The sequence below is a fragment of the Haliotis cracherodii genome, unplaced genomic scaffold (genome assembly GCF_022045235.1).
Source record: "Haliotis cracherodii isolate W230 unplaced genomic scaffold, xgHalCrac1.p SCAF_12, whole genome shotgun sequence".
Lineage (NCBI taxonomy): Eukaryota > Metazoa > Mollusca > Gastropoda > Lepetellida > Haliotidae > Haliotis > Haliotis cracherodii.
In genome coordinates this window covers 9,250,043-9,268,730 of record NW_027266267.1, presented here as the reverse complement: position 1 = coordinate 9,268,730, position 18,688 = coordinate 9,250,043, and the positions used below count along the sequence as shown (strand labels likewise).

The 18,688-nt window shown below is 41.4% G+C and overlaps 1 protein-coding gene and 1 pseudogene across 1 annotated transcript; one reads left to right on the top strand and one right to left on the bottom strand.

Moving 5' to 3' along the window:
* Positions 1–794: 794 nt before the first annotated feature.
* On the bottom strand, positions 795–3,574 carry LOC139456974 (uncharacterized; annotated as a pseudogene).
* Positions 3,575–5,476: 1,902 nt separating this feature from the next.
* LOC139457509 (baculoviral IAP repeat-containing protein 3-like) lies at positions 5,477–16,029 on the top strand. The gene is made up of 6 exons (XM_071238895.1): positions 5,477–6,501; positions 7,766–7,926; positions 10,674–10,701; positions 12,062–12,205; positions 13,102–13,653; positions 15,770–16,029. The coding sequence occupies exons 1-6, from the start codon at positions 5,562–5,564 to the stop codon at positions 16,027–16,029; spliced, it is 2,085 nt and encodes a 694-aa protein (XP_071094996.1). The 5' UTR covers positions 5,477–5,561.
* The last annotated feature ends 2,659 nt before the right edge of the window (positions 16,030–18,688 follow it).

Below are 18,688 nucleotides of genomic sequence, written 5' to 3'. Positions count from 1 at the left end.
CGGAGTCAGTATACTGTGTCTGAGTGGGGTATTCATGTTAAACTGCGGCATGGTATCTAAGTGTGCTAGCACTATAAATCGGCATCACTCCGGACTAGTACAAGCAGCAACAAACACACACACACACACGTGCATGCACGTCGATATATAAGTGCAATAATCTTGGACGCGGCGTTAAACCCAATTTCACCCCACCTCACCTCAAATGTTTTACGTACCACAATCTCACTGATTCGAGACAAACAGTTTCATATTAACAACATCGATGACCATTTGACACCTGTTAAAGTAAATGACCTCGTTAAAGCGGACGGTGATCTGACTGACAGGAAGAGTTATTCGTATAATTCAACCTCTGAACACATTTAATGTCTTTGTTGTCAAAACTGCATATGGCTAGATAGAAGTTCCAAGATTCAGATTGCGAGTGTTGCCAGATAATGTTTCTCGTGCGCGAAGATCAACACCACCAAGTCCGGGATTGCGTTTGTGTTAGAGGACTTGCTGTTTGGCGAATTTTTCGACCACCAGAATCCCCAAACCGGACTTAGTACAGACGAGGGCTGGGACGAGTCCAAATTTACTACACTGCACATGCATGCACATGTTCCCCATCAGTCACACTTGTCTCAAATTACACACGATGTTCATTAAACTTGTTGTCCGGATTAAACTGTAACGCCGATACTCATGTCGTTCCTGGTTTCGACTGTCTCATATCTCGGGTCATAAGCTGCGTAGAACCATACCACTCCTCCATAATCGTCAAATATGATCACGTCATAGAATGTCATCTAGAAGTTCTTACCTGAAAGGTGCAGGCGGCCAAACTTGTCATGGCGTATTTCACCATACGAAATGTTTGTGTTCAGTTTTCCTTTATTTGCTTCTGTCATTTTCTTGTTGTTTCTTGATTGTAGTAGCAAATACAGGACGAACATGTAGTTTCCGGGCGACATCGCATCTAGAAAGTAGCTGTTGCGGTTCATCTCCGTGTGTAATTGTTCTTCTACTTGCGAATTTATTGTGCCTTTCATATCGGGAACAAACGTTATACGCCTTAGCAGTTCCTCTTCCGATGTTGTATTTCCTTCATGGAATATATCAACAGAACGTTTCCTTTGAGGGTGGCAAGTCAGTGTCGGAGTCCAGAGTTACTGTTAGCCATTCTTTCATGCGTGAGTGAGTATGGTTTTACGCCGCTTTTAGCAATATTCCAGCAATATCACGGCGGGGGACACCAGAAATGGGCTTCACACATTGTACCCATGTCGGGAATCGAACCCGGGTCTTCGGCGTGACGAGCGAACGCTTTAACCACTAGGCTACCCGACCGCCCCTTCTTTCATGCAAGGAATACTCTAAGAAAATATCCCTTCAATAGCTTTCTGTATGTTCTCAGCAGTTGCTTCGGCCAAGCGTCCCTCGTTGGGACACTCTCCTACCCAGAGTTCCATGCGGCCGGCAGCCAGCCAGCATAGTACCTCTGCCACAGGCCAGCGCCATGTGACGATTCGTCACATCTTTCACAGTCCATTCAAGATATTGCATATGCTTTTCATCCGTTTCATGTTTGACAAGTCTACACATTTTCATAAACAAATGTCAAAGAATAGTTACGGTTCATTAAGAAAGTATCCTAATACGTGAAAATCTATTTGTTTTTGCGTAGTTATCCTTTGTTTACATTGTGCTGTCATCGAAGCCCTACGGAGAGCTAGCGATGATGATGTATAAATATATATTGTCATGCAACTCACTGTCGTAGTTGTAGTAGCATATCTATATAATTATGCAAAACAATATGTAAAGCGCCACCAACTACTTGCATTAGTCCGTTCTATACTGATTTCTGGAAAAGCGCGTTTGTTTACAAACAAGAGAAAAGTCTGGTCACGTGATATGCAAATTAGCCTGTGGCAGTGGTGTTATGCTGAGTCACCACTGCGCCGGAGTGTGTCGTTGGGAGAGAACTTGTCTTCCGCCGCTTGTTTCCATGGCGTGACATCATTGGGGCTAGTCACTTATGACGACTGGCGGTTGCCTTGACACAGATCGATGTGGTCTCTCACGCTTTCAGGCCTCAGTTTGTTTGTTTGTTTGCTTGTTTAACGCCGCACTCAGCAATATCCCAGCTATATGACGGCGGTCTGCAAATAATCGCGTATGGACCAGACAATCCAATGATTGACGTCATGAGCATCGATCCACGCAATTGGGATACGATGACATGCATCAACCAAGTCAGCAAGCCTGACCACCCGATCCCGTTAGTCGCCTCTTACGACAAGCATGGTCGCCTTTTACGGCAAGCAGGGGTTGCTGTTCGTATCCGGATCTTCACGGGTCCTCAGAATACTTTTGAATGTATACACTATTCTATAGGGACAGGACGTGATGGAGAGACTGGATGTCCTGGCGTAAAGTGAGACGTGATGGTGAGACTTGGTGTCCTGGTGTACAGTGAGACGTGATGGAGAGACTGGGTGTCCCGGAGTACAGTGAGACGTGATGGAGAGACTGTGTCTCCCTGTGTACAAAGAGACGTGATGGAGAGACTGGGTGTCCTGGTGTACAGTGAGACGTGATGGAGAGACTGGGTGTCCTGGTGTACAGTGAGACGTGATGGTGAGACTGGGTGTCCTGGTGTACAGTGAGATGTGATGGTGAGACTGGGTGTCCTGGTGTACAGTGATACTGATTTTCCTGGTGTACAGTGAGACGTGATGGAGAGACTGGGTGTCCTGGTGTACAGTGAAACGTGATGGAGAGACTGGGTGTCCTGGTGTACAGTGAGACGTGATGGAGAGACTGGGTGTCCTGGTGTACAGTGAGACGTGATGGAGAGACTGGGTGTCCTGGTGTACAGTGAGACGTGATGGAGAGACTGGGTTTCCTTGTGTACAGTGAGACGTGATGGCGAGACTGGGTGTCCTGGAATACAGTGAGACTGGATGGTGAGACTGGGTGTCCTGATATAGGGTAATGGCGAGACTGGGTGTCCTCCTATAGTGAGACGTAATGGGGATTCCGGCTTGGAATAGATCCCCAGCAAATCTTTGTTTATACTCACAGATTGGATGGCAAAACCCAGGATAGCCACTGTGATAAATGAGTAAGTGAGTAAGTTGGGTTTAACGCCGCTTTGAAAAGTATTCCAGTTATATCACGGCGTGTCAGCTTAATGTGTGAGGAAAGTCCGAAGTGATGCAGGTCTTAGACGTTCACCACTTCGGTGAAACCCTCGAGCACGGGTATGGTCCGAACCGGGATTCGAACCCACAATCATCGGTTTCTGGCGTGCCCAAAGGGACGCAACTCTGCACAGCGAATTGCGGCGCCTTAGACGACTGGGCCATCCATAGCCCCCTTGTTAAATGAAGTACAGTAAACTACGTTTATAACGAACACGCTTATAATGAACTGACCGATATAACGAACTTATTTTTTAGTCCCAGGTTTGGTGACTTGGTTGATTGCGTGTCATCGTGCCCCGACTGCGTGGATCGTTGCTCACAATATCGCCCACATGGATTGTCTGGTCCAGACCTGATTATTTACAGTCCGCCGTCATATATGTAACAGACCTGAGTGAGGTGTTAAACAACAAACAAACACCATCAAGTATAAATATGTTCACTGTTTAGTCAGTCATCCGCGTGACTACAAAACTATAGACTAATGGGCTATTATATTACTTATATATACTTATAGGGTCTAACACGTTGGGATTCCGGGTTAAAACTTGTCCCGTGTGTGTGTGTGTGTGTGTATGTGTGTGTGTTTCAAACAGTCACGGGTATGGTACTCACAGACCGACGATCAAAGTAGGGATTCCAAACTATCATCAGCGTATCCAGGCACTGCTAAGGGAGGCAAATCTACACACCGTTGCGGCTGCTAGACTACTCGGCCATCTGTCCGCTAGATCGCTATTAGATTACGTGATGACATTATAATGTTATGTTGGTTGTTAGTGAGTGAGTGAGTGAGTGAGTGAGTGAGTGAGTGAGTGAGTGAGTGAGTATGGTTTTACGCCGCTTTTAGCAATATTCCACCAGTATCACGGCGGTGCATGGTTGTTAGACTTATATAGTACATACATATATAGAATATAATATGATCATATCTTTATTAGACTGGAATTTTCTTAAACAGTTTAATCAAAGAAGACACTATCGAAAAACAGGAACAATGAACGACACCAAATTCAGTACAAACATGTAACAGTGTAATCGCCAACGACTATGTGTAGGTGTACACCTAATGACAAGACGGTAGATCATTTGCTTCTTTCGCATTAAGAATATTCATCTTAACGATGCTTCATTTTTAAAGAAGGTGACCCGAGAAGATCCGGGGTAGAATATGTCTTCAGCAACCCATGCATGCCGTTAAAGGCGACTATGCTTGTAAGAAGCGACTAACGGGATCGGGTGGTCAGGCTCGCTGACATGGTTGAAGCATGTCATCGATTCCAATTGCGTGGATTGATGCTCATGATGTCAATCACTGGATTATCTGGTCCAGACTCGATTATTAACAGATCGCCGTCATATAGCTGTAATATTGCTCAGTGCGGCGTTAAACAACAAACCAACCAATTAAAGAAGGTGATCCTCTATACTATATTATATTGTTATAAGATTGATAGATCTATTACATGATATAGATTGATAAATAAGAAAGAAAACCATAGTCTAGTGATTTTATTCATATTTGTTTGGATTGAGTTCATATGTGAGACTAACTGGGAAAGAAGAGGTCGACCCCATGAGATTTTACCTTTCTTCCAATGTAATACAGCTGTATTAGTATATGAAGCGTCCGTCGAATATCAACACGTACGCTTCAATTTAACCTATGATTAATTATTGGTTGGTTGGTTGGTTGTTTAACGCCACACTCAGCAATATCCCAGCTATATGACGGCGGTCTGTAAATAATCGAGTCTGGACCAGACATCCAGTGATTGACATCATGAGCATCGATCCACGCAATTGGGATCGAGGACATGCATCAACCAAGTCAGCGAGCCTTACCACCCGATCCCATAAGTAGCCTTTTACGACAAGCATAGTCGCCTTTTACATAATGATTAATTATTGACTCCAGTTTGTATTATACATGTATAAGAATAATGAAAATATCTTCGAAAGAAATATGGGGCTATATTATGTTATTTTCTCATACATTATATTTTAATAGATCTAGATATATTATTTTTGCATTCTCAGTTCCAGCAAAGACGTGTTTGGTTCCAGTTATTACATGGAATGTGTTGCTATTCTGTTTTTACTAGCTTGTGGGTACATTCTTTGTTTGGGTACATTCACCATCGTATGTCTAATCTATATTATCAAATTGTATTAAATATTCCACAAACATGTAATGACACGCATCGTACATCTATTTTTAGAAATCGTACACGATTATCTCCCTTTCGCGGAATATCCCAAAATGGCCGACTTCTGTTGATATTTTGGAAAGCGTTACTCAAGTTTGTGTTTTGTGTTGAATCTAAAGTGCATCTCCCGTGGAATTGTTGTGATTCTGTTACCATGGATACCGGTTCCGTTAATGGCATGGATGACAGCCTCAGGAGACTCGCCAGTTTCCAGGAGTACCCTCTACCAGAGCCGGGCCGGAGGAACCACGCGTCGTTGTTGACATACAATTCCCCCATGAAGTTGTCAAAAGCTGGGTTTTATCGCCACCCTGGAGCTCTGGGGGACGAGGTGAAGTGTTTCCAGTGTTCTGTGTCGTTCCGGGGATGGTCAGGCGAGTCGCCGATGGCCGTACACCGTGTCCTTAGTCCGGACTGTGCCTTCTTAGCGAGACACACACCGGCACTTTTGACAGCTCGGAGTCCCGGGAGAAACCGACCAGGTGACCCCCGTAACGTCCGACGACGTTTGCAGATGAGCACACCGACGTCGACGGAGGACACACAAAGTGACACAGGCTCTGGTGTCCAGGAACAGAGCGTGCTGGCTGTGTACGACAGATATAATACTCCCAGAACGCCCGAGCAGTTGGATACTGAAAATCAGGTCAATGTGGGTGATGAACAAATGGGGTCGATGTTGTTTGAGAGTCACCGTCTCCTCACCTTCCCTAGCCCTACCCACCCACGGGCTGAGGTGTGGGCGGGGTCGGGCTTTGTGTACCAGGGGGAGGGGGGCGTGGTCAGGTGTGTGTTCTGTGGGCTGGAGATGTTGTATGATGTGGATGAACCTGTCAAGAGACACCAGGAGATGTCCAAGAATTGTCCTGTCATCAAGTACCTGGATATTGGAAATATACCAAGAGACTTGGAAAACAAGATCAGATCACAACATCTAGGACAATCATGTGACAACAGCTTTGTGAGTGGTGATCCTATGTTTAGACACCCTCAGTTTGAGGAATCACAGGACAGACTAGAGACATTTAAATATTGGTCTGAACAAATAAGACCAACAGCTGATCAACTTTGCCAAGCAGGGTTCTATTTCACAGGTAAGCTACATTCAAGCATTTGTCACATGAAAACATTTCTATGGCTAAATTGTTAACAAGTTTTAGATGTGTATATACAAAAGATACACAAATGGATGGTTACAGCTTCCAAGTTGTACTATACTTGCAATATACTTATATGCAAATTGTAAATGGCTTATAACAAACATATACAATTCACAGAAAACTATACATATACACTGGATACTTTAAATCATATACCATTAATAAACTGTCTATACAGATCATGATGATGCCAGGTTCAATGTTTGAATATTGATTTGAATGTGTGTAATCTTGTAAGAGACTGGACTTTTCAAACAACTAATATTAATAACATATTTGTTTTAAATTTCATGTAGAATGTTTAATTTTTGTACATTCCCTCGATCCATTTTATATATTTTCTGTCTCCAAGCAATGCATTTCTGCATATTTGTGGATCATAAACCCTGTATATATAATATATTCTGGATTATTATAGTTATACATATAACATCTATATTCACCAGGGTACACAGACAAGGTTGTGTGTTTCTGTATAGTGGAGGATCATAAACCCTGTATATAATATATTATGGGTTATTATAGTTATACCTATAACATCTATATTCACCAGGGTACACAGACAAGGTTGTGTGTTTCTGTATAGTGGTGGATCATAAACCCTGTATATAATATATCATGGGTTATTATAGTTATACATATAACATCTATATTCACCAGGGTACACAGACAAGGTTGTGTGTTTCTGTATAGTGGTGGATCATAAACCCTGTATATAATATATCATGGGTTATTATAGTTATACATATAACATCTATATTCACCAGGGTACACAGACAAGGTTGTGTGTTTCTGTATAGTGATGGATCATAAACCCTGTATAAAATATATCATGGGTTATTATAGTTATACATATAACATCTATATTCACCAGGGTACACAGACAAGGTTGTGTGTTTCTGTATAGTGATGGATCATAAACCCTGTATATAATATATCATGGGTTATTATAGTTATACATATAACATCTATATTCACCCTCCAGGCTACACAGACAAGGTTGTGTGTTTCTGTATAGTGGAAGATCATAAACCCTGTATATAATATATCATGGGTTATTATAGTTATACCTATAACATCTATATTCACCAGGGTACACAGACAAGGTTGTGTGTTTCTGTATAGTGATGGATCATAAACCCTGTATATAATATATCATGGTTATTATAGTTATACATATAACATCTATATTCACCAGGGTACACAGACAAGGTTGTGTGTTTTGCCTGTGGGTGTGGCCTGCATCACTGGAAGCCCGAGGCCGACCCCTGGGTGCAGCATGCCAGACACGCCCCTCACTGTGTCTTTGTGAAGCAGCACAAGGGAGATAACTTTACTTTGGAAGCTCAGGAGGCTGAGGTATGTAGTAACGATGTAGCATATTTCTTTTTGATACGTATTATGCTATTTCTTTTTGACACGGCCCGTGAAGACGCCGGGGTAGAATAAGTCTTCAGCAACTCATACTTGCTGTAAAAGGTGACTATGCTTGTCGTAAAAGGCGACTAACGGGATCGGGTGGTCAGCCTCGCTGACTTGGTTGATGGATGTCATCGATCCCAATTGCGTGGATCGATGCTCATGATATCAATCACTAGATTGTCTGGTCCAGACTCGATTATTTACAGACCGCCGTCATATAGCTGTAATATTGCTGAGTGCGGCGTTAAACAACTAACAAACCAAACCAAAAACTTTTTGATTCAGTAAACTATGGTTCTAACAAACTCAAAGGGACCCTTAAGTTTTATTACCATATTCAACGTATTAAGCGCCCAGGGCGCTCTCAAAATTTGAAATAGGGGGGCTCTTATTAGAATATTTTATTGGTGAAAGAGTTGAAAGATCGTAAATTTTGTGGTTTATGCTGAGAGCCTGGAATGTTTATATACGTCAGATATATTTTTCTAGAATTTAATTGCCCATAATTAAGGGTGCATATAACACACAAGTGCGCATTATTTGACCAACAAAGTACAAACATTATCAAACATGGCTAGGCTTGAAACAGTCGCAGAAACACTTAAGGTCCAAAAACACAACTCTGATACCCATATCAAATACATCACCATCTAATAACCATTCCTTGGTCGTTTCATTTTTAGCTACCATCAGACAAGGGTGTATACTTTCCTTTGCCTGACAGTCTATTTGTTTTTGCAACAAAACATTATATAGAGAATCTCACCCGAGTATCTTTTGATATCAAATATATCAACACGAGTTGATAAAAGTGGAAAAATTCCGAGGCTTGCCGAGGATTTTTGCACTTTTATCAACGAGTGTTGATATATTTGATATCAAAAGACACAAGGGTGAGATTTTATTTATCATCCAACATCATTCTTTCAACTTTTTCTATTTGTAGACAGTAATTAGCAGTGTCTTCAGTGTAAAAAGTACTGCAAACAGCTTCAGTAGCAGAGCCATTAGTGATGTCATTTGATTGTGACGTCATGGTAACCAGTGACGTCACAATGGTCTGCAAAGCATTGTGATGTAATTTCATTGCAGCGATATCTACAGTGTAGATATCACTTGATCTCATCCCAGCGATAACTCCTGTGGGAGCCAGTTTTGGATGATAAAAAACAATTGTCGCTTGGCCAGAGTGGAAAAATCTTTAATTTAAACTACATTCAGTCATATTAGCCCTGTCTATAATTATCTTTGGGTTCCGTTAGAAACATAGTTGCTTTTTATTTTCGGAAGAACATTTAGCAATTTTTATCGATCATTCTTAGAGAAATGACTCTAGTTTATTTCATCTTGTCCAGCTTTGCAATGCAGTTCACACAGTATGGATGAAAGGGTTCCCACAATCCCTTGTGTAGCAGATGCAGAAACATGGCGCCCCCCGTCAATTTGAAAGAAATTTTAAAAGGAAAACAAATGATTACATCACATTTTCAAGTGAACTTGACTGAAACTGATAAATCTATCAACCAAGAAAAGAAAGTTGAGAATGTTCCACTATGTTGCTAGAATTAGACTGGTTGCGATACAACAAATCGCAGATACAATGTTTTGTGATCTATTGCTGGAAATAATGTTAAGTTTAAGTTTAACCGAGAGAATATTAAAACTCACTGTGATTCTCACAAAAAATAGAAAGTGCAATTTATGCAACAGACAATCAATGCCATATCTAAGTTACATATTACGCTACAATTTCATGCCGTAGATATCTCAACTGATGAGATAACTGTGGATGAACTGAAGATTAAATTCAACATGTTCAATACTACATATTGTATTGGTAAAGAAGAAATGGCATTAACAAATAAATAAGAAACAAGTTTCAAATTAACATAATCCTCTATTGATCATGATAATAGGTAAAGTTACATGTCAATATTAGGCAGTGTGAATTCGTTATGGCCACTTGAAGTTAATTTTGGCTAGTGATTAAATATTTGTACTTAGTTATCAACAACATGAACAGGAAGATAAAAGAATGAACACGAGCCCTGAAAAGTGCAGCTTAGACATATGCATGTTATAGTGTTTGAAATACATCAAAGCAAAATATTAAAAATGTTAGATTTCTTAGGTATGACTTTAATATAAGTTTAAACAACAAACCAAAACACCACTCACTGATATTAAAATGATGACTTCTTTAGGTATAACTTGTATTTCAACTTTCAGCTAGAAAATAAAAATCACTTCCCTACTAATTGTATTATCCACTGACAAATGATCTTTTGTTGATAGTAAGCATAAAGTATTCTCTGAGACCGTGTTATTCACTTAATGTGTTTGCCATGTTGAGTGATTGTGCAGAAAGTGTCATACCTTGACACTAGAACAAGACACTACGCTAAGTGTATAGATTGAAATGACTCCAAATGAGACATCAAAATAACTCAAATAAATAACCCACTACTCAGATTGAAACTGTCACACTCCTTGTCCCAAGATTGAGACTTAATTACCATAGATAGTGTTGTATTGGATTGTTATGTCCAACCCTTCATTAGCCAGCACAGTCAGTTTGTATATAACAAGTATCTAGTTGAGGCCAAACCAAAGGATGTGTTAATTCTGAACTAACTTATAACATTGTATATCATGACCTGTAATATCTTTGTTCTCTTTCACAGGCTCTGACAGAGAGCGACACAGCTGAAGGTGGGTGATGGACAATGTCTGCCGTGTACTGCAATAATCACAAATATTGACTCCATGTATTACATGTATTAAGGCAAATTTAATGTTGCCAATCAATGCCAACCTCATGATACGCTATATATCGCAATTACTGGGTATCGATACACTACACATTGTTACACCTAATTCACATTGTTTATAAGTGAGATTCTCCGTATAGCCCGACTGACAAGCAGTTGTTGCTATCAACCAGCTTGTGTTTAACTCACATGGAGTTACTGCAATACACACTGTTACACCTAATTCACATTGTTTATGGGTGAGATTCTCCATGTTCCGTATAGCCCGGGCTAACAAGCAGTTGTTGCTATCAACCAGCACAAGCTCAAGTAATCATCAGACTGAGTTATTGCAGTATTTCATAAATATTACTTTTTGAAAACATAATGTTGCGAATTTTCTTTATAGCCAAGTTTCGGAGTATCAAGATGAGCCTAGCACACTATATGATACATCTCACGATACTTCAGGCTGACAAGGGGATATTGTTAGCAACCAATGTGTTTCACTCTCAATACTCAATACTCAATAATTTACACTTGCTCTAGTAGTACATGTCTGATGTGAGGCAGCAAGGAAAAGCTGGCTCGATTTATCATCAGTTATTGCAATATTTCTCAGATATTACTTTTTGAAAATAGATCCTGAATTAAATGTTGATCATAACGTTATTGTCAACATTTCACAGGTATTGCCTACTCTACATTCCTCAGTAGTGCTCACCTGACACCACAATCACATATCAATTTTCTTTATTATCCCAGCCCAACAAAATTGGCGGGGGATATAGAAACGGGCTCTGTCCGTCCATCCATCCGTCATGTTTCGTTTCCGGAGCATAACTCAGAAACCGTTAAATATTTTTTCAGATCTGTCAAGTACATGCTGAACTGGTGCCTTTTGCTATTTTGAAATTTTAGAAATTTTTATTTTTTATGTTTCCATGGCAACAAGATTGACTTAGGTTCCAAACTCTTCTTTTTTCTACAATTTCCATGACAAGTTGCACCTCGGTTAAAAATGGTTAGGTTTTTGTTTTTTTAATTATGTCATAAATTCTGCAACAGGGCAGGGGATAACTCTTGTTCTTCTTTGTCTGCTTCATAACCCAGTCTTTGTATGTTTGTTGGAGGTTATCAACATATATATATATCAACAATCGAAGGAAATATGAGTAGGATTAGTTATCAGTGTACAAGTCTATAGATCTATGTAATTCAAGATTCTATTGAAAGAACAAAAGTCTTGTTGATATCAGTTCAACTGAGTTTTATGAAATAATATTTTGCCATGTTAAATGTACATGTCATTCATTTCACAGACCAGTGCGTCACCCCAGGCAGCCCGGCCACGCCCTCCCCACTCCGCCCAAGTCTGGACATGGCGGCCATCAACGCAGCCTTGGCATGTCAGTATGATGTACAGCAAATCCGACAAGCTGTTCTCAAATTCTTTATCTTGTCCCGTGAGTGTATTGTGCTCATGTTGAGGTCACTGGTCATCCTGCCTGTAAACTAAAGCGAATCCTTAACTCTTCTTATCAGAGTCATTCATTTTCTTCTACATGATCTGAATAACATTTGAAAATCGAGATTATCTCCCTTGAATATTTGTTTTACTATTATCTCCCTTTGATATGTTTCTATTCTTAAACTAAATCTGACTGTGAGAGTTTAATCCAAAAGCTGTTCCCAAACTAGCCTAAAAGACATTCTCATGTTCTCAACTATTTTAATTGTTTATTGAACTTTGCTAAGCTAGGGTCGGTCAGAATAAAAGTTTATGCTGTTCTCTAGAATGTATATTTTATTTAGTTGTATTGGTGGGAAAAAGTATTCATGTGTCCTTATTTCTGGATATGCAGAATGTTTAGCATTATACAATAACCTAGAATATAGTTGTACTTCTGAGGATATTTGTTCACTTTGCAGTGGCTGTAGACAATGCATTCGATCAGTTATCCTTTTAAAACTCTACATTTTAGTACTTCATTTTTTTAATAATTTTTGTAGATGTAACTCTTTGTTTTTCTAACTCATCACAGATGGAGTAGCCAGACAAATTAAAATACATTTACAGTCTGCGCCCAGAGCTTTTGAGTATCAAGTCCAAACTTTTACAGTAGATTTGTTTTTAAGCTATTGGATAATAATCAGCTGATCTTTCTAGATTGAAAGAAATTATATCAGACAAGACTGGACTAGGGCTTCAGGCTCTTGACTATACTCTCAAACTCCAGTCAAATGTTTTTTTGTTTTATTTGCCATGGTTGAATCGGTAAAATGAAAAATGAAAAAAACCCATGTCTCTTAGTTACGAGGTCCCCTCACTCCATCTTCACATCTACCCTCTACCTGACAGGTGGGTTCTACCCTAACGAGGCACTGCTCCTTGGCACTCTGCGAGCCTCCGACGCAAACTTCTCCCAGCTACAGAGACTAATGGAGTCAACCCACACCAAGGACCTGAGTCTCATCAGACAGAGCAAGGAGATCCAGCAGAAGGACCAGCTGCTGGAGAGGAGCAAGGAGGAGATGGAGCGCACCCACGAGGAGTACCACACAGAGCTGAGTCGGGAGCAGGCACAGCGGCGGTGTGAGATGCAGGCACTGACTGCCAGGCTGCAGGCACAGGCCCAGGTCATCCAGAGACAGGGGCAGAGACACGCCCAGGTGGAGTGGAGACACACCCAGGTAGAGCGGAGACACGCCCAGGTGGTGCAGGACAAGGACCACCAGCTTGGACACAAGGATGAGGAGCTGGACAGGAAGCAGAGGGAGATGAACAGTCTGGCTGTGGAGATGAGGAGGCAGGCCAAGGAGAACAGGAGACAGGCTGAGGAGATGAGGAGACAGGCGGAGGAGAACAGGCGGAAGGACGAGGAGCTGGAGAGACTGAGGCAGCTTCTACAAGGTAGGGAGTCACAGAGTGTTAGGCCACAGGGAATAATTTTCACATCTGCATCCAAATTTGTCCAAAATGTATGGAGGGAGTCATATTATTAATCATATTTTTTTTTGAACCAACTGAACAAAGCACATGTGTAGAGCCTATGTGGAGACTAGGCACAGGTTATTTGTCCGTCATATTTATTGGATACTGGTACCAAGTTTATTGGACTGGTTTATAGCATCAATAACTCTTTCCATGATATGATATAGTATACTATATATTATCAGACAAAATAAGATAGCAGACAAACAAAGTGGATGACTTGATTTAAGATATCTTGTGCTGGAATGAATAATGAAAACTTTATGATGTATCACTCCTGCTTTTATTCAAAGAGAGGAAAGTATTTCAGATTATATTATGAAATTTAAGGTGCAATGTTTAGTTCTGATTTTCTGCTTGATTGTATTTTCTTATTGGGGACCAATGTTAGTTTATACATGGCACAATGTTCTGTTGGGTTACCGAATTTCAAAGGTTGGGAAACAACATTTGATGTTTTTAAAAGATAAATCATCTATTTGTAGCCCCTAGGGACTAGATATTTGTAGATATTTGTATAGTCAGATACAAAATATGTCGGGTTGGTTTCAGTGTGGTACTGCTGTGGTGAAGTAACACTACTTGATGTACACAGAGGCCAGTACAAGCTTGTAGTTCTGTAGGACCGCCTCCGTGGTCCTGTGGTAGAGCGTCCGCCCGGAGAGCGGAAGGTCCAGGGTTCGATCCCGGGCCGCGTCATACAAAAAGACGTTAAAAGATTGTACTTGTTGTTACCCTGTCTGGCGCTCGGCATTAAAGGGCTAAAACAAGGACTGGTCGGCTCGGAGTCAGTATACTGTGTCTGAGTGGGGTATTCATGTTAAACTGCGGCATGGTATCTCAGTGAGCTAGCACTATAAATCGGCATCAGTCCGGACTAGTACAAGCAGCCACACACACACATACACGTGCATGCACGTCGCTATATAAGTGCAATAATCTTGGACGCGACGTTAAACCCAATTTCACCTCACCTCACCTTGTAGTTCTGTAGTTCAAAGACACAGTGTTCAGATGCCCTCTATCCTTATTGCACGAGTCAAAACCTTGTCACAGAAGTCACACATTGTCTTTTTGACATTATACAGTGGGTTATTTCTAGGAAGCTAAATGTTTTCTGAGTACTTCTGAGATTAACAAGGATTGTCGGGTAGCCTAGCGTTCATTCTGCATGCAAAAGAGCTGAGTTCGATTCCCCACATGGGTACTATGTATGAAGCCTATATCTGGTGTCCACCGCTGTTGTATTGCTGGTATATTGCTAAAAGTGGTGTACAACCATACTCACTCACTCACTCACTCTGAGATTATATGAATAAGCTCAAGACATATTCAACTTACATCATTACCAAATTAGGATACATGGAAGTGACGAGATAAATGTGTACTATAAGCGTCAGGTGTTAATGTGTTGACCTTTAGAATTGAATTGATTTGAAGTGAAGTACAACAGTTCATTTAGATAGAGTTCTCTCCTCATTAATTGAAGTTTATTTTAAGTAGTGAGATGCTTCTGTATACACCTGTATCATTATCATCGGATCATAGGTTTTCGGACATCGTACGTTTTCGGATGGCCATGTTAATGCGATTACTCATGCTATAACGGGGGTGTTGTATCACACAGACATTGTAAATACTCAGACGATGGCTTGTTTTTAAGAGAAAGTTGCTTTTGATTAGGAAATGAGATGTTGTTCATGTGATAAGAGAGAAAACCATGAATGTTTCTTTTGTGTCGAAAACCATCAAACCTAAAATTGCACAAATATGAATTTTGTCTTCAAAATTTACCTATTTTTATAATTTTGTACAGTTGTTGCTTTTGCAACAATCCATAAAAATCTTAACTTCATAATAATCCTTTCTTTTTGCCTGGTTGTTGATCCATGCACAGACAGGTTTTCCCTCGACCATATAATGAGAATAAAATGTGAAACTTCAAGATTCTTGGCCATGAACATCTGAGCATTTTGAACTCTCTATTTCATTAAACTTCATGAACTCATTTAACTCCATCTTGTTTGTTCTGCAGCTAACAACATACAGAACAACTGCCCTGTCAACAACGCTGCTGCTGCTGCTGCTGCTGCTGCTGCTGTCCCCGCCCCGGCTGTCCCCGCCGACCCCGCCTACGCCCGGTGCAAGGTGTGTCTGGAGGAGGAGGCCCAGTGTCTGTTCCGCCCGTGTCGACACATGTGCTGTGGCATTCAGTGTGCCCCCCACTTTATCGGGAAGACGTGCCCCATTTGTCGGAACAGTGTGCATGACTGGGAGGTCATCTATGTGGCGTAGACACACACCTCGGCCCCATCTGTCGGAACAGTGTGAGTGACTGGGAGGTCATGTATGTGGCATAGACACACACCTCAGCCCCATCTGCCGGAACAGTGTGCGTGACTGGGAGGTCATGTATGTGGCATAGACACACACATCAGCCCCATCTGCCGGAACAGTGTGAGTGACTGGGAGGTCATCTATGTGGCATAGACACACACCTCAGCCCCATCTGTCGGAACAGTGTGCGTGACTGGGAGGTCATCTATGTGGCATAGACACACACCTCAGCCCCATCTGTCGGAACAGTGTGCGTGACTGGGAGGTCATCTATGTGGCGTAGACACACACCTCAGCCCCATCTGTCGGAACAGTGTGCGCGACTGGGAGGTCATCTATGTGGCGTAGACACACACCTCAGCCCCATCTGTCGGAACAGTGTGCGTGACTGGGAGGTCATCTATGTGGCGTAGACACACACCTCAGCCCCATCTGTCGGAACAGTGTGCGTGACTGGGAGGTCATCTATGTGGCGTAGACACACACCTCAGCCCCATCTGTCGGAACAGTGTGCGTGACTGGAAGGTCATCTATGTGGCGTAGACACACACCTCAGTCCCATCTGTCGGAACAGTGTGCGAGACTGGGAGGTCATCTATGTGGCGTAGACACACACCTCAGCCCCATCTGTCGGAGCGGTGTGCGTGACTGGGAGATCATCTATGTGGCGTAGACACACACCTCAGCCCCATCTGTCGGAGCGGTGTGCGTGACTGGGAGGTCATCTATGTGGCGTAGACACACACCTCAGCCCCATCTGTCGGAACAGTGTGCGAGACTGGGAGGTCATCTATGTGGCGTAGACACACACCTCAGCCCCATCTGTCGGAGCGGTGTGCGTGACTGGGAGGTCATCTATGTGGCGTAGACACACACCTCAGCCCCATCTGTGGGAACAGTGTGCATGACTGGGAGGTCATCTATGTGGCGTAGACACACACCTCCGTCTCAAAATCTTAGTGGCAGCTCTTAGGTGTCTGTTTTGCCCATGTGTTCGTTTTGTCATTTCTATTGTCTGTCTGTCCCCTGCCGTGATATTGCTGGAATATTGCTAAAAGCGGCGTAAAACCATACACACTCACACTATTGTCTGTCTCTCCCGCGCTGTAATATTGCTGGAATATTGCCAAAAGCAGCGTAAAACCAGACACTCTCACACTATTGTCTGTCTGTCCCCCGCTGTAATATTTCTGGAATATTGCTTAAAGCGGCGTAAAACCATACACACTCACACTATTGTCTCTATTTTCGAGTCACAGGAACTCCGCATGCTCATTTCATCAGGAAAATTTGCCTCATCTGTTGGAACTTTGTGTGACTGGGAGATCATCTGTGTGGTGTTGACTATAGACCTCACATCTTGCTCTACACCAGAAACTGGGAGATCATCTGTGTGGTGTTGACTATAGACCTCACATCTTGCTCTACACCAGAAACTGGGAGATCATCTGTGTGGTGTTGACTATAGACCTCACATCTTGCTCTACACCAGAAACTGTTACTTGTTATGACCTGTGTAGAAATGCTATTTTAGTGTAAGTATATTTTTTTAAGAAAGATGAACTATTACTTTCTTGAATATGTTTTGAAGCCATCTTTATTTATTCTATCAACTATATGGAACACTTTGATACACCAGGAATTGTTACTTAATTTTTATGACCTGTATAGAAATGTTTTTTAGCGGAAATATGTTGGAAGACAAAGTAACAGATATTTTTATCAAATATGTTTGGAAACCATCTATATTTATTTTATCAACCATATGAAATATTCAGATCTATTTTGTGACATATTCTTTGTGTATTAAAAATGGCTTAATATGTATTTTTTACATATTTTATTCTGTACAAACACAACCACTCAAAGTTGAATGGAATTCTCCTGGAATATATCCACCTGAAAAGAAAATCGAGGACCACACCTTTTTCATTTTCCAATCTCTGGAAACTGCCATGTGTCTGTTGGAAATGATGTTGATCAGAAATTGATAAATGCGTAATACACCTGCTTGAAGTGTTGTACAAGACCTCTGCATGTTTCTCCAGATGGCCCCAGTTACCATGAATACTTGATCATCCCATGTGATGCAGAGAAACCGAGGAAACAGTAGAAAGGGCACTCAAATAACTTTGGCAGTGGAGAATTTACAAAACATGTAGTCAGATAGTAGTTTTTGGTTTGTATTGTATTGTATTTCAATATGAACATGGCACTTTCTAAACAAAATTAAATGTAGTTTATTACAAAAATTACAGGATACGTTTCTAAAAAATGACTTTTGATATGAAAATATATTGTAAGTAGCCTTGACTTTATTCTAGGTGTGTGTATCTGTCTCCTAACTCTCACTCTCCACCTGTCTGTATCTCGTCTAGGAAGCTGCTGGCGGCTCCTAAGCATCTGTCGTGTCTGTTTTGTCCAGGTGTAGCATCTGTCTCCTAACTCTCACTCTCCATCTCCTGTCTGTATCTCATCTAAGAAGCTCCTGGCGGCTCCTAAGCATCTCTCGTGTCTGGTTTGTCCAGGTGTAGCATCTGTCTTGTATGTTTTGGTCAGTCATTTATTAAAGAGAAGGGGAGGAGGCAAGGATATTTTAGAAATAATTACAGAAATG

Coding starts and splice junctions, on each gene's coding strand:
- LOC139457509 (XM_071238895.1), top strand. CDS start 5,562: ATGGATACCGGTTCCGTTAATGGCATGGATGACAGCCTCAGGAGACTC. Junction 7,927..10,673: donor TGGAAGCTCAGGAGGCTGAG/GTATGTAGTAAC, acceptor TCTCTTTCACAG/GCTCTGACAGAGAGCGACAC. Junction 10,702..12,061: donor AGAGAGCGACACAGCTGAAG/GTGGGTGATGGA, acceptor TTCATTTCACAG/ACCAGTGCGTCACCCCAGGC.